Raw genomic sequence first — 16,880 nt, forward strand, 5'->3', positions numbered from 1 at the left:
GGGACTTACTGTACTGCTTTAACCATGACTCCAGGCCCTTTTACTTCTAGTGTTTTTTAAAATAGAGGCTCATGGTTTTTGGTTTTTTGTTTGTTTGTTTTTTGCCCAGGCTGAGCTCAAAAAATAATCCTCTTATTTTTGCTTTCTAGGAAGCTGGGACAACTGCTATGTACCACTTCATCCAGCCTATTTTTGAGAAAAGGCTTCACTGATGTGTTTATCTGGTCTGTGTCAAATTATGATCCTTCTATTTCTACTTTGCAAGTAGTTGGGATTACAGTCATGTGTCACTAAGCCTAACCCCCCAAATAAGTTCTTATTTAAAATATATTGCTTGTGCCAGTTACTTCACCTATAAACTAACAAGAAGAATAAAAAAGGTCATCCTTACAATTAAAAAAATAATGGCTAATATGTACAAAGATATTCTTTCTGTCATAATAAAAGGGAAATTAAAATAACCATAAGATAATATTTTGGACATTATGTAAACAAAAATGAAACTTAAATTGATATAATCTCATTTCTGATTTTATAACTTTATTTTACTATAGTTGTATTTTAAGTTACTTCTTACTTTATAGATATGTTTCCTCCCTTCCTTCCTTCCAAAATCAGCATTACAGAAAATCTGCCATTTTTATCATTTTTATCCTGTGGCCATGTGACCTTTTCTCACTACAGTATGAAACACAGGGTTGGGTGCTGGTGGTTCATGCCTATAATCCTAGATACTTAGGAGGCTGATATCTGAAGATCACAGTTTGAAGTATATCCAAGCAGGAAAGTCCATGAAAGTCTTATCTCCAATTAACCACCAGAAAATCAGAGTGGTGCTGTAGCACAAAGTGTCAGAACTTTAGTCTTAAGGAAAAGAGCTCAGGGATGGTGCCAAAGCCCTGTGTTCAGGCCCAATGACCACCAAAAAAAAAAGCACGTAGGTTTTGAGTTGAGTTTTAGCTTTGCTAAATACCTATGAATCAGGGCAAGTTACTTAAGACTATATTTACTCTTTGTATAATGATGGTGGCAAGGCCTGGCGTGGACTTGAAGTAAATGAGGAGAGTACTGACTGCTTAGCAAAGTGTGTACATCTGCTGAATGGGTCTGCCTTCACTGTAATAAACACATTTCATCTTGTCTGCAGTTATGACCTGATGATGGTGCATGATAACTGTCAATTACCATTCCACCAACTTCCACTCTAAGGACTGAATTAATACCTGTAATTGGGCTTTCCTTAGCTGCTGACTGGTAATTTGAGCTTTTTGTTGCATCATGTTATCAATTCGCTGGTTGACTTGCTTTTCCTTCTTGAGCTCGTTCCCATAAAATCTGGAGCCCTGTGGAGGAAACAAAGTAGAGGATAAATGTCAGAAAGAAAATATCACTGTAATGTGACCTGCTGGCTGAGAGTACTCATTCTGGAATCAGATTGATTGAACTCAAAACAATTACTTACTATTTCTTTATTATTATCTATTTCTTTATCTGTAACAGTAAATATTAATAGTTATTGAAGTCATACAATTGTTGTGAGACAGAACTAATCACAGGCTCTGTGAGTTGAAAGCTGCATTCAGAAAAAAAGTGTCATAGGCCTAAGTCAGCTGGGTCATCAGTTATCTCCTTCACCATTCAGAAATTTAATGTTAAGTCATTAATAAAATGCAGCAGATACTTAATACTTACCATTCTAGCACTGAACAATGCTTAGTAATTTATCAGATTGATAGACATCAAGATATATTTACTTTTGGCTATGCTGCTATGAATTTGTTTGTGAGGATTTTCATTCTGTCATTCTCCTGGGTATCTTAACCTTGGAATGGAATTCCTGTGTCATATAGTAACCATAGATAACTTTGAGAGAGAAGCCACTGTGTTTTCCAAGTAACTGAGCTATTATTCAATCCTACTAGCAATGTATGAAGGTTTCAACTTCTCCATATCCTTGTCAACACTGTGATTGTGTTATTATAGACATTTGTGACAATAATACTGTGAACAGCATTTCAGTGTTTTAATATTTACATGTTTTTGGTCTGAGAGCAGGACTTGAACTCACTACTGATACTTTTGTTACCAACTGAGCCAGACCTCCAACCCCAAAATTTATATTTTCTTAATGACTAATGATGCTGAATAGACTTCCATGTACCTATAAGTCATAGCATATCTTCTTTACTGAAATGTCCATTCATATCTTTTTGATAGAATTGTTTGCTAATGTTTATGTTACCTCAGCTTGGTAAGTCCAAAACTTTAGTGATACCTTCTACTGATACAGTTTGGGCATGATAATACATTTACAAACTAGTAAAAGAATAAACTGAAACAACCAGTAAGGAGAGTGATTTGACAATTCATAAAAATTATACATGCACCAGACTAGGTAGACAAATCCTCCAAGATTCTCATCTATAATTAATCCCCAAACAGCTGGAAGTGCAGCTGTGGCTCAAGTGGTAGAGTGCCAGCCTAGAAAAAGCTAAGGGAGTGTGCCCTACTCTGAATTCAAGCCCCAGTACATCATACATACAAATATTTTAATGAAAGAGATATTCAATCAAAACTTAATCTGGTTCTTTTAAACAGAAATCTTAGTAGTAACAAAAGTATAGACATAAAAAGAAACAAGGAACAAACCTTTGTTGCTTCCATTATAATTTTGTTAATTTTCTCTTTATCCAATCCTTCCATTCCTGCTTTGTTGTCATTAAGTCCCATCCTAAGAAGCAGGTCATCTTTGTAACTGTCACTTTTCTCCTTTGTGCTGTCCATGGTGCAAACTTAAAAGTAGTTTCTTCTTTATAATCTGAATATATAATGAGGTCTTTTTTAGAAAGCAACCATAGAGGGGAAAACTCAAAGGTTTAGACAACTGGAAATCCAGTCAAACAATTTTTTAAATGATTAAGAGCTCTTTGCTCCAGAAAAATTGCTAATCAAATTTCTATAATTAATATCACAGGATGACTGTATTCTTGGAGAGAGGAAGGGAATAAATACTTTCTGCATGCTTTGTAGCAGTCATTATGCTTAGGGTTCTGCACATAGGCCCTGTACAGCCTTACAGGTAGATATTATCACTCTGTATAAAAAGGGACATGTCTACTTAAGAACGGCAACAGGTGTTCAACACAACCATGAGCCCAAATCTCATGTTTTGATCCAGATTAACCTTACATAGTAAATACAAAGTAACTCTTTCAATTACCATCTATTGTGTACAGAGCTCCATTCTTAAGACAGTAAAAAAACACAGGCACAAACCTACCTACTTCCAGGAACTTACAATGTTATGTCACTCCTAAGGCTAAGAAAGGTCACAGAGGCACATACTTATAGCCTAGCTACCAGGCCAAGGAAGTAGGAGCATTTAAGCCCAACAGTTTGAGTCCAAGAGCAATCTGAGCAAAGAGGAAAAAAAAAGAAATAAAAGAAAACAGAAAAGAAATAAAATATTTTCATGTAATAATTCTTTAAGATCTCTATGTAGTTCTTTGTAGTTTACTTTCATATACATTAGCTTACTTTAAAAACTTTTTTACAAGAGGATTCAGGATATAGCTCAGTTATAGATTATTTGACTAGTATACACAAGGCACAAAGTTTAATCCCCAATATGGCAAAAAGTAAATAAAAAGAAAAGAAATTTCAGCAAGGTTAAATGAACAGCTCATCATAACTTTGCTAGTATAAAGAATTGGGAATTCAAGTCTCCTTTTTCCAACTTTAATGTAGCTTTCCTGACATCACTGTTGTCTCATTTGAGTTTCAGTAATGATAGAAATAAGTGGCTGGGTGAACAACAACCAAGGTTCTTTTTTTTTTTTTTTTTAATTTTTTTTTTTTTTTATTCCGGTCATGGGGCCTGAACTCTGGGCCTGGGCGCTGCCCCTCAGCTCTTCAGCTCAAGGCTAGCACTCTACCACTTGAGCCACAGCGCCACTTCCGGCTTTTTGCTTATGTGGTGCTGAGGAATCGAACCCAGGGCGTCGAGCATGCAAGGCAAGTGCTCTACCACTGAGCCACATTCCCAGCCCACAACCAAGGTTCTAAGAGAAGATTCTATCTATCTATCTATCTATCTATCTATCTATCTATCTATCTATCTATCTATCTATCATAGTACTGAGGTTTTGAACTCTGTTTTCTCTGCCACTTGAGCCACATCTCTAGTTTTTCTGCTTTTAAGTTATTATTATTTTTTCTAGATAGGGTTTTCTGCTTTTTTTTTTTTTTTTTTTTCCCCAGCTGGCCACAGACTGTGAACTTCCCACGTATATCTCTGATTTAGCTGGGATTACAGACATTCAACACCATGCTCAGCTTGTTTGTTAAGATTGTCTCACACTAACTTTTTGCTTTGGCTGTAGTTAGGATTACAGGTGTAGGCTGTCCCTCCCAGTTATGACAGTAACTTATTTACATCAACTAGAGGAGACTCCATCTTGAGGAAATTTTCTTAACAATGCTACTTCTATTTGAGGTACCAAAAAAGAATAAAGGTAATTTTGAGCTTTAAGTATTGCGATTATGGTGGCAGTTTCACTGGGGGTGGAGGTGGGGGGAGAAAGAGCAAAGTATATGCCTGTTATCTCAGCACTCAAGAGGCAGAGAAGAATTATGAGTTCAAAATCAGCCTGGGCTACATAGCAAAACCCTACAAAATAAAATAAAGCGGAAGTGGTGCTGTAGCTCAAGTGGTAGAGCACTAGCCTTGAGCTAAAGAGCTGAGGGACAGCGCCCAAGCCCAGAGTTCAGGCCCATGACTGGACCCAAAACAAAAACAAAAGTCTTACAGACTTTCCTGTCTGGACTGGCTTTGAATGTGATCCTCTGATCTCAGCCTCCTGAGTAGCTAGGATTATGGCTGTGAGCCACCAGCACCCAGAAAGAAACAGTGATTTTTGCTCAAAATAGACATGTAACAACTGAGTTATAAAGACAAGGGGTTCAACGTGGCTCATGGGTTTGGAGGATCCAGTCTAGGATTAGTTGGCTTTGTTGTTTTGTGGTAGTGATGAGGTAGTACATCATGGCAGGAGTATATGATAGAACCAAACCTCTTACCTCATCTCAAGCCAGGGAGGAGAGAGGATAGAGGAGATGTGGGAAGGGAAAGAGAAAGGAGAGGAGGGAGGGCGAGAGGAGAGCTGAGGGAGGGGGAGAGGGGAGAAAGGGGGGGAGAGAGAGAGGGAGGGGGGGGAGAAACAGAGAGGGAGAGAGAGGGAGAGAGAGGGAGAAGAGAGAGAAAGAGAGAAAGAGAAAAGAGAGAGAGAGAGAGAGAGAGAGAGAGAGAGAGAGAGAGAGAGAGAGAGAGAGAGAGAGAGAGATTTGACCCCAAACTTAAGGTATTCCTGTATAAGCTTCCCAAATGCTGAGATTACAGGTATATACCACCATGTTCAGACTTGAAATGGTGAAATGTATCAAAGGAAAAAAATATTGAATGAATTGTTTGTACACCTTATTTGACATATGGATGCTTTATATTCATTAGCTAGCCAAACCTTGAGAAGAATTGGTTTGTGTCAATTTTGGACTGGAAAAACTGAGCTACTGGGAAAATTGTGAGACAGATGGTTTTCTGTTACTTTCCTGCCTGTTGATACCTGCTTATGTTGCAACTCAAGTAGTTTCATCATTTAATATCATGTATGTGTCAATGACTTCCAGGATTGCAGTGCCAGTTCAAATGTCTACATGGTATCTCAAATTCAACATTGCGAAATGATCTTCTCTCTGCCTCCATCCCAACAGGTACTCCACTTGCTGCTGTTCTCCTAGTTGGGGACAACTCTAATGTCTTTTGATTGTGAACATAAATAGCCTTGGGGATCATTCGTGACCCTCTCTCATTCTCACATGCCCACATCCAAAACTGGCAGGAAATCCTATGAACTATTTCAAAACACATCCTGCGTTTAACCACTTCCCACCACCTTCTCTGCTTTCATGATAGCTTGCACCACTGTTATCTTTAGCTGGACAAATGCAACAAGCTCTCAGTCTCTGCTTCTGCCCTTTCCTTGTAACTTAAACAATGATGCTTTTCTGCTGAAAACTGTACAATGCTACCCTATCTCAACCCAGAATAAAATCCAAAGCCCTTAAAAAATGACTTTCCAAGGACATAAGAATTGGATGCCTGTCCCTTGTCTACCCTAGTATTTTTCTAAAACTCTCCCCCTCCCTTACTACTCTCTAGGCACACTGCCTTGTTGCTGCTCCTTTCCTTTGCTAGGCACATCTAGACTTGAAGCCTTTTTGCACTGCTCATCTTCCTCTGGAAGGTTCTTACACCAGCTAATCTTCTTCCCTAAATCCCCATATCTTAGTCAAGTCTTTACTTACATTTTTCATACTCAATGAGTATGTTTTAAATTGGAGCTTAGCCACTTTCTGATTATTTCTGTATCAAAGAAAAATGTATCGGACCAAGGCCAAGGTTTAGTCCTAGGGTCAGTAGTATTGGGAGGTGGTAAAATCTTTAAATGAGGCCCATTGGGGACATTGCCTACTAGGGATTATGGGGATCCAAGCCTCTTTCCTTTTCTCTCTCTCTCTCTGATGCATTTCTTCCAATGAGGTAAGAGGTTTGCTTCAACCACATATTTTTACAAACCAACAGAGCCAATTAATCATAGACTGGGGCCTCCAAAAGCAACTCTTTCTTTTTATACCTTAATTATCTCAGGTACTTGTTAGAATAATAAGTTGTCTAGTACAGTAATAAGCAACATACTAGGTTTTGGTGCGTTTGAATCACTATGAAATCCTTTGGACACTATCATTCATGTCATTGTGGTGACTCCTTTTGTGTTTTATGGGAATTTCTATAATTGTTTCAAATTTTGTAAAATCTCTTATTAGTCCTGGTTACCCTTTCTCTTCCCATCAGTCATTTAATGACTTTTTTTTTGGTTGTTGTTGTTGGTTGTGGGGCCTGAACTCTGGGCCCTTCGGCCCTCAGCCCTTCAGCTCAAAGCTAGCGCTCTACCACTTGAGCCATAGCACCATTTCTGGCTTTTTCTGCTTATGTGGTGCTGAGGAATCGAATCCAGGGCCTCATGCATGCAAGGCAAGCACTCTACCACTGAGCCACCTTCCCAGACCATTTAATGACTTCTTAAAATCTAGAAATCATAAAGGAAAAGGGAGCTTTGACCTTATTTTACTTCTCACTATGTGAATGATTTTCCTTTTTTGTTTAATGCCAGTCCTGGGGCTTGAACTCAGGGCCTAGGCATTGTCCCTGAACTTCTCTGCTCAAGGATAGTGCTCTACCACTTGAGCCACAACATCACTTCCGGCTTTTTCTGTGTATGTGGTACTGAGGACTTGAACCCAGGGCTTCATGCCTGCTAGGCAAGCATTCTACCACTAAGCCACATTCTCAGTCTCTTTTCCCTATTTTTTGTGAAAAGTAAGGTTGACTTCAAATAGCTTTAAAAGGGTAGTAAATAATGTAATGCTGGTGTCTGGCACATGACCAGCTCTCAGTCAACAATATTATTATTAGTATCATTATTATTAAAGTTAAGCCAAATTTGTAGCTTACTAGTATTACCTTCCCCATTCATGATAAGGAGATGATAAAAAGCAACAGGGTAAACATCTAATAAAAAGCCAAAGTTCACAGATACTATGGGTGAATTTTATTTCTTTTGCTCTCAGTATTTCACAGTATTTGTACCATCATTACCAGGCAGTATCACATATCGAGCTTCAAATCTATAAGTGGATGCAAATGTGACTTTATGAACAAACGTTTTTATTTTGAAAAGGAAAATGGTCTGATAGCCTGATCTTATAGAACATAGCCTGGTTCACTTCAACAGAGAAGTAGAAAAGCAATGCATATCTAAAAGTAAAGGACTCTGGGTTCCTGTGGTTTAGTATAGTGCTTCAAAAGTGATTTTGCTCTGAAAATATTCAAATTCTTCACAATCTGATTCTACCAATAACTATTCAAGTTACCCTTAAAAATATAAGGCAACCTTTATTTTTAATGGCAGTAAGGAATTTTTCTTTTCAGAATTCTAAAGACATGTTAGTATGGTACAGTTCCTCCTAGAAAAGGCACACAAGATGATACAAACAATATCACAAGCATTTAGCACATCAACCAGGAAATGATCTACTAGAAAATATGCAAAATCTACTAAAGGTAATGGGTAGGAGGGTGAAAGTGGAGATTACAGGAGGAGAGTGAGAGAAAGAAGTATGAGTAAAGAAAGTTGACCTTTGGGGCTGGGAATGTGGCTTACTGGTAGAGTGCTTGCCTAGCATGCAGGAAGCCCTGGGTTCAATTCCTCAGTACCTCATAAACAGAAAAACCCAGAAGTGGTGCTGTGGCTCAAGTGGTAGAGTGCTAGCCTTGAGCACAGAAAGGCTCAGGGACAGTGCCCAGGCCCTGAGTTCAGGCCCAAAGACTAGCAGTAAAAACAAAAAAATTTAAAAAAAAGAAAGAAAATTGAACTATAGTAAGTTCCATTGTAAAGCTTGTCTCCTATTTCTAGTACCAGGTAAATAACCGAACCAATAATTTACTTAGAAATATTAATGTATGTTAAGAATATTATTTTAAATCTCTCAAATTTTAAAATATTTAATAGTTTTAACATTAAACACCCAGCACAAAACTTCAGACTGTGAGCCAGATGTGATAGTATATGCTTGTAGTCCAATCTACTGGGGAGGCAGAGAGAGGAATCACCAATTCAAGGCAAGCCTGGGTGAACATCAGGAGACCTTGTCTCAAAAAACAAAATAAATGGGCTGGGAAGTTGTCTCAGGGGTAGAGTGCTTGCCTCACATGCATGAGGCCCTGGGTTTAATTCCTCAGCACCACATAAGCAAAAAAAAGCCAGAAGTGGTGCTGTGGCTCAAGTGGTAAGGCACTAGCCTTGAGCTGAAGAGCTGAGGGACAGCTCCTAAGCCCAGAGTTCAGGCCACACAACAGTCAAAGTAAAAAAAGAGGCTTGGGGCAAGTGGTAGAGCACTTGCCTAGCACATGAGAGGCCTTTGGTACTTCTCAAAACACTCAAAAAAAAACAAAACAAAACAAAAAAACAAAAAACAAGAAACTCTCCCCCCACCCAAAAAAAATTATAGATTGTAACTGGACTTTTTACTGTTTAACTTCAAATACATTGAATTAAGAACACTGACTCTAAATTTACAATAGTTTTCAAACTACTTGACTGACCTAAAAAGTTCCCACTTAATTTTCATTTTAAAAACATTTTTAAACTTCAGGAAAATTGCAAATCCCTCTTAGCACTTCAACAATTATTTTCCCATGCTCTCCTTCAATTATTTTATGTACACATAAGTGAACACACACATTGAAATCACATGCCCACACAAGTTTTACATGATGAGAATGAAAGCACAGATGTCACTTTGTATTTTTAAGTTTCATTTAAAAAATTTTTATAAAATGAAATGTAAAAATAAGGGCTAAAGATGGAGCTCAGTGGTAGAGTGCTTACTTAATATGAATGAGGCCCTTAGTTTGATTCCAAGCACTGCAGAAAACAAACTAAAACAAAAATCTCAAAATATTTTAGATAGCATTATTTGAAAGATATTTTTATTTACATGGATCATTGAAAGAAATAACAATGAAATGCCATAGATCCTAAACCAAGTGCACAACCACTATCTAATCCTACAGAAATAAAATTCATTCCTCTCAAATAGTACATTGAAATGATTTCTCCTTTCCTGCCATTTGCAATAGTGGCAAGGATTTTTCATAGTACCACTGAAAGTACCACTGAGCTACATCCCTAGCTCTTTTTATCTTTTTTTCTTAATTATCTTTAAGTAGTGGTACAAAGAAGTTGTCATCCAACAAAGCAGTTTATGAATATAAGGCATCTTGATCAATGTCTTTTATTTTTTTAATACAAGAGCTTGTGCTACTCATTTCAGCCTCCTGAGCAGCTGTGATTCACATGCACTATCAGGCCTGGTAAAACCATCCTTAGTACAGAATGCTTCTGAAACTGATGAACTAAAGTGCAAATTTTAAGATAATTTTGCCAAAGCCTAGCTCATACATTTACTCTGATGAGTTGAATATTCTGTAAAGTCTGCAAGATTCTTTAATAATGAAATATTTTGACTCAGAAATCACAACAAATTTTAAAAATATGAAAAATTATGTTTATAACTTAGAAATTAAGTTGATATTTTAAGTTTATATTTTAGAGAAGCTAATTGTTTCTAGGAACACTGACTCATTAGAAGTAACCCATGAAGAAGTAAGCTATGATGTTTACTAGATCATGGCAGCACAAATATCTGTCCATATAAAAGATCCTAAATAGACTAATTTTGCTTTTGTTGAAGCATGTAGAACCGGGTAGAAACCTTAAGGAACAATTGCTACACATGTCCTTAGAAAAGGAAAAAAAATGGCTCTCCTTGTAAGTATTACAACATAGAACTTTACCATTTCATATAAAATTATAGAAGGTTGGGCTGGGAATGTGGCTTAGTGGTAGAGTGCATGCCTAGCATGCAGGAAGCTCTGGGTTTGATTCCTCAGTACCACATACACAGAAAAAGCCAGAAGTAGTGCTGTGGCTCAAGTGATAGAGTGCTAGCCTGGAGCAAAGAAGCTCAGGGACAGTGCCCAGGCCCTGAGTTCAAGCCCCAGGACTAGCAAAAAACCCCACAAAACAGAAGGCAAAATAATCACATAGGATTACAATACTAAGAAACTGAACTACCGTACTATAGTATTTATTATACACTATTCTGCATTATAAAAATGAAAACTAGCTCATAAAATGAAAGTTATATAAGCCATTATTATTCTCCTGAGTTGGAAAAACATGTTCCTTTTTGCCCAACTATTGTAAAGTTTCTTTTGAACACTAACCTTGATATTATTTCTTGATCCACTGCTGTTGATTTCTAATTCTCTTATAGTAGTTACAGGCTATGGCAGGGATTAAAACTTTAGCAAGGTAATCCTTAGCAAATGAAAGAACTGATAAACCCTCAAACTTTCTCTCAAATGTTTGTGCTAATATGCAGTTCTCCTTTCATGTATATATTTTATTAGAAACATAAAATGGGTTAACCATGGAAAAGGGAAAGCTCATAATAACCCAACTCATTCTCAAAATCCCACAAAATATGTGTGAACACTGATTTATGTTGAAATTGTTAAAAGTCTATAATAACAATTGGTACTAAAGAAGGACAAGTGTTCACTACTGAATTTTTAAAAATGTTTTCCACAAAATCATTCATATATATGTAGTGGGGCTTGAACTCTGGGCCTGGGCACTGTCCTTGAGCTCCTCAGCTCAAGGTGAGCACTCTACCACTTGATCACTACTTCCGGTTTTCAGGTGGTTAACTGGAGATAAAGTCTCACAGACTTTCCTGCCCAGGCTGGCTTTGAACTGCGATCCTCAGATCTCAGCCTCCTTAGTAGCTAGGATCACAGGCATAAGCATCAGCACCTGGCTCAAAATCATTACTATATTTTCAACTAATCACACAAGCCTAAAATCCAGAAACTAAAAAAAAATTAAGTATTCAGAAAACACTAATTCAAGAGTTGCCAAACATCAAGAAAAAAACAAGGAGTGGTGATTTTGTAGAAATTAAGCCAAAATGATTTTAAAACATACCCACATACTCTCCAAAACTGAAAACAAAATCAACTTAATAATCTGTTGTTTGTTTTTTTTTAATTGTTGTTTTTGCTTTGTCAGTCATGGAGCTTGAACTCAGAGCCTAGGTGCTATCCCTGAGCTCTTTTGCTCAAGGCTAGCCCTGTACCACTTTGAGCCACACAGCTCTACTTACAGTTTTCTGGTGACTAACCAGGGATAAGGGGATAAGAGTCTCATGGACTTTCCTGCTCTGGCTTTGAACCATTATCTTCAGATCTCAGACTTCTGAGAAGCCAAGATTTCAAGCATGAGCCACCAAGGCCCAGCTTGAGGTTTTCTTTCTTTTTAATTTTGTTCTTAGAGTGTATGTGTTGACGGGGAGGGTGGTCCTGGGACTTGAACTCAGTGTTTAGTTGCTGTCCCTGAGCTTTTATGCCAAAGGCTGATGCTCTACTACTCAAGCCACAGCTCAAAAAGTTAGGCCTGGCCTAACATTTATTTATTTATTTATTTATTTATTTATTTATTTATTTATTTATTTATTTATTTTTGTTGTTGTTGTTGTTGTTCGCCGGGCTGAACGCTGTCCCTGAACTCTTCAGCTCAAGGCTAGTACTCTACCACTTGAACCATAGTGCCACTTCCAGTTTTCTGGTGGTTAATTGGAGATGAGAGTCTCATGGACTTTCCTGCCCAGGCTGGCTTTGAACCGCAATCCTCAGATCTCACCCTACTGAGTAGCTAGGATTACAGGGATGAGCCACCAGTGCCTGGTTGGCCTTTTTTTTTGGGTGGGGGGGCCGGTCCTGGGGCCTGAACTCTGGGCCTGGGCGCTGTCCCTCAGCTCTTCAGCTCAAGGCTAGCGCTCTACCACTTGAGCCACAGTGCCACTTCCGGCTTTTTTCTTTTTGCTTATGTGGTGCTGGGGAATCGAACCCAGGGCCTCAGGCATGTAAGGCAAGCACTCTACCACTGAGCCACCTTCCCAGCCCCTGGCCTAACATTTTTTTTTTTTTTTTTTTTGGTTTTTTTTTTTTTGGGTCCGGTCGTGGGGCCTGAACTCTGGGCCTGGGCGCTGTCCCTCAACTCTTCAGCTCAAGGCTAGTGCTCTACCACTTGAGCCACAGCTCCACTTCCGGCTTTTTTCTTTTTGCTTATATGGTGCTGAGGAATCGAACCCAGGGCCTCAGGCATGCAAGGCAAGCGTTCTACCACTGAGCCACCTTCCCAGCCCCTGGCCTAACTTTTTATAAAAGATTATTTCCAAGCTGGACACTGGTGTCTCATGCTTGTAATCCTAACTACTCAGGAGGTTGATATCTGAGGGTGGAGATTCCAAGACAGCCCAGGCAGGAAACTCCTTATCTCCAAACAACCACCAGAAATCCAGAAGTGAAGCTATAGCTCAAAGTGGTAGAGCGCCAGCCTTGAGCAAAAGAGCTCAGGGACAGTGCCCAGGCCCTGAGTTCAAGCCCCATGACCAACAAAGGGAGCAAACATTAAAAAAAAAAAAAAAAAAAAAAAAAAAAAAAAACTTCACAAAACATTGAGCTATTAATTTGTTAAACTATTATCTGTTATGCAATAAGTAGTTTATTAGAGTACCTTAACAAGAGCTATTATCTCATAGAAGGAAAAGCATTCTTGACTTATTTATATATACTTGTGTATATCAGCACATATATGTGTATTAGTGTGTATATAGAGACATATATATTAATGTTTATATACACATATATCTTCATACATGTGTATATACAATGACATCTAAATATGTAAAATCCTTTTTTGGGTGTAGAGTACACTTAATTTTAATAGTTTGGTTTTAAGAATTGCTATAGTTTGGGCTTTAAATGCCTCCTAAAGGCCCCAATACTACAGGCTGAATCACTAGCTTATGGTGCTACTGGGAGCTTGCAGAACTTCTAGAGGTGAGGTTAGTGGAAGGAAGCCAGTGGAAGCCACTGGGAGCTGGTCTCTGAAATGGATATTAGCATCTCACTACTGTATTCTCTTTCCTTTGCTTTATGGCCAACCAGAGGTAAGCAGTTTTGCTCTACTGTACACTGGCTGCCATGATGCACTGCCTTTACCAAGCAATGGAGCCAGCCAAGTATCCAGTAGACTAAACCTCTGAAAATATGTACCCAAATAAATCTTACCTCATTTCAGGTATTTTGGCATTAGATGGAAAGCTGAATAACATGAAGCTATTGTGATATACAAAGAGCTGCCCATGATGCTACATACACCTGGATTTAGATTTAAACACTGAAATTTAACTATCCATGTCTTCTTGGTCTATGAATTTTAGTACACTGGTCTGTAAAACCTATCTTTCCAAGTTTCTAAAAGGTGAATGACTAATCACATGTGTAAGACCTCCAGAACAGTAAAAACACATAGTAAGAATGCAATAAATGTGGATTCTCTCTTACCATTTTTCTTACTTCTCTAAAATGTGCCAAGTCTGGTTGCTAACACTTGCATGAAATAATTGAAAAATCATTTACATGATAGAAAACACATTTTAAGTAACATTTTTATTGAGTTTTGGTGGTAATGAAGATAGAAATAAATGCCTTGTGCTTATTAAACAGGTGCTCTATCACTTGAGTCATGCCTCCAATCTTCTTTTCATTGATTATTCCCAAGGCCTAGGACAACTTGGACTATAATTATACTATTGTGCTTCCCATGCTAATAGAAATGAGAAGCACATTTCATTCCATCCAGCTACTGTGCTTCCTCCGCAAGCTAGGATAGCAGGTATATACCTCTATGTCTGACCATTGTTTTTTTTTTTTTTTTTTTTTTTTTTGCTGGTCATGGGCATTAACTCTGGGCCTGGGCACTGTCCCTCAGCTCTTTAGCTCAAGGCTAGCGCTCTACCACTGGAGCCACAGCGCCACTTCCGGCTTTTTCTGTTTATGTGGTGCTGAGGAATCGAACCCAGGGCCTCATGCTTGCAAGGCATGCACTCTACCGCTGAGCTACCTTCCCAGCCCTGGCCATTGTTTTTTTTTTTGGGGGTCCGGTCATGGGGCCTGAACTCTGGGCCTGGGCGCTGTCCCTCAGCTCTTCAGCTCAAGGCGAGCACTCTACCACTTGAGCCACAGCACACTTCCGGCTTTTTTCTTTTTGCTTATGTGGTGCTGAGGAATCGAACCCAGGGCCTCAGGCATGAAAGGCAAGCGCTCTACCACTGAGCCACCTTCCCAGTCCTATGTCTGGCCATTGTTGAGATGGAGTCATGTGAACTTTTTTTGTGAGAGCCGGTCTTAACTGTGATCCCTTGACCACCACCTCCCAAGTTGCTACGATACAAAAATCCAAGATTTTATCCTTATCTTATCAAATCTCATTTTTAATTAACCAGTAAAAATCCAGAAGTGGAGGTATGGCTTAAGTGGTAAAATGCCAGACCTGGGCAGAAAGCTATGGGACAACACTGAGGCCCCGATTTCTAGTCCCAGAACTGTAACCCACACACAAAGAAATAATGAACACAAAGAAATGGCAATGCAGGGCTCAGTAATAGACTGCTTACCTAAAAAACTTGAGGTCCAGAGTTAAACCCCAATACTACACACACACACACACACACACACACACACACACACACACACACACACACACACACACGAATAAGAAATCAGTGAAAAATAGATTTAAATTTAAAACTAATAAACATTTTTGAATACTTATTTTTATGCAAAGTCAATACTACTGTTAAAGGAGATAGGGATAAGTAGAATTTACTATTTGTATTAATAACCTATTGCATTCTGTAATATATTTATTTTGAGAATAATTTTAGGCCAAGATACCAGAGTTACAAGAGACCCAAATCAAGTAGACTTGCTTTTTGATTGGGCAATGTCTAGTTTACAAAATAGGAAGAAGACAGGGGATATAGGAAGATACAAGTCTTTACCATGCTCTTCTGCCATGATGTTTTGCCTTATCACAGACTCAGAAACAATAATCAAGTGACCAAACATTGAAATTTTTGACATAACATACCAAATAAATCAGTTTCCCCTTTCATTTGAACAATGGATTTTTATGAACAAAGAGAAAATCTGGCACTCTTATCCAGTTAGTCATTCCAAAGGAAGGAAGGATTCATCATGGTGTACCTTGCAAAGGAATTTAGAATATAACATTGCTGAATGAATGTTGTAGGACAGTATTCTTACGGCATTTTTTTAATGTTTGTGCACTGAGGGTTATTTGATAGTTTATATATGAAAAAATACATAAGGAGGATGTACATACAAGGGATACAAGAAATAAACTGATGATGGAGAAATGAGATTTACTGCTCTTATACTTGTAGCTGGCATTTACAGACATACAAATGAAATGTTTGACTCTTAGGGAAGAAGAACACAAATGTCTTGTCTTTAACAAGAAATCAGCTGTCAAGATTTACAATATGGTTGAATTTTTATAACAGCACAAGACGAAGGAACAGAAGAAATGATAGGCTAAAATCTAATTACAGATGCATATGCAATGTGGAATTTTTATTTATAGTATGCAAAGTTTCAGATCTAAGGATAAAAGTCAGTGAACACTACGTGTCTTTAAAGAACATCACCAGTTTATGTCTTAATGAAAGTTTGGGTTTATTACATTTTAACTTTTAGCACAAGTTATAAAAATGTTTTTCACTGCAGTATTAGTTTTACTTCTCAAGATCATTCAGAAAATATTAAAAAAGTAACATTATGACAAATGGTAATGATTATTTTCCCAACAAATTAAGGATAAATCAATATGTTATAACTTTATCAACCTTAGACAAAAGGGTAGTTCCAATAGGCTGAAGGGATTATTTAAATTATTAGTGGATAATTAAAACACAGACTTGCTAATAGATTTCAGCAAGAAAATAGCTACATAATATGCTACTGCAACTAAAAAAATTTTAAGAAAACTTCTTTAAATTATTTATTTATAGTCATTTCTTCTTTTTTTTTTTGGTTGGTCGTGGGGCTGAACTCTGTGCCTGGAGACTGTCCCTCAGCTCTTCAGCTCAAGGAGCCCCCTACCATTTGAGCCACAGCGCCACTTCTGGCTTTTCTGCTTATGTGGTGCTGAGGAATCGAATTCAGGGCCTCCTGCATGTGAGGCAAGCACTCTACCATCTACCACTGAGCCACCTTCCCAGCCCCTCTTTTTTTCTTTTTTCTTGAAAGGTCTTTAAATTATTTTATT

The 16,880-nt window shown here is 38.1% G+C and overlaps 1 protein-coding gene across 4 annotated transcripts in view; it reads right to left on the reverse strand.

The window, feature by feature from the left end:
* The window catches only part of LOC138834385 (DNA polymerase kappa-like), a 58,137-nt gene that overhangs the window by 34,509 nt on the left and 6,748 nt on the right, over window positions 1–16,880 (reverse strand). For 3 of the 4 annotated variants that reach the window (XM_070033016.1, XM_070033015.1, XM_070033018.1), the window contains exons 2-3: window positions 2,650–2,818; window positions 1,224–1,343 (exon numbers count right to left, since the gene is read on the reverse strand). In XM_070033016.1, coding sequence (XP_069889117.1) covers window positions 1,224–1,343; window positions 2,650–2,784 — 255 coding nt within the window. In that variant the 5' untranslated portion in view covers window positions 2,785–2,818. Of the gene's footprint in view, window positions 1–1,223; window positions 1,344–2,649; window positions 2,819–3,298; window positions 3,414–16,880 lie in introns of all 4 variants that reach the window. The other variant, XM_070033017.1, reaches the window with a different exon arrangement.

This window comes from Dipodomys merriami, unplaced genomic scaffold (genome assembly GCF_024711535.1).
Source record: "Dipodomys merriami isolate MVZ:Mamm:240054 unplaced genomic scaffold, mDipMer1.0.p SCAF_213, whole genome shotgun sequence".
In the NCBI taxonomy this organism is placed as follows: Eukaryota; Metazoa; Chordata; class Mammalia; order Rodentia; family Heteromyidae; genus Dipodomys; species Dipodomys merriami.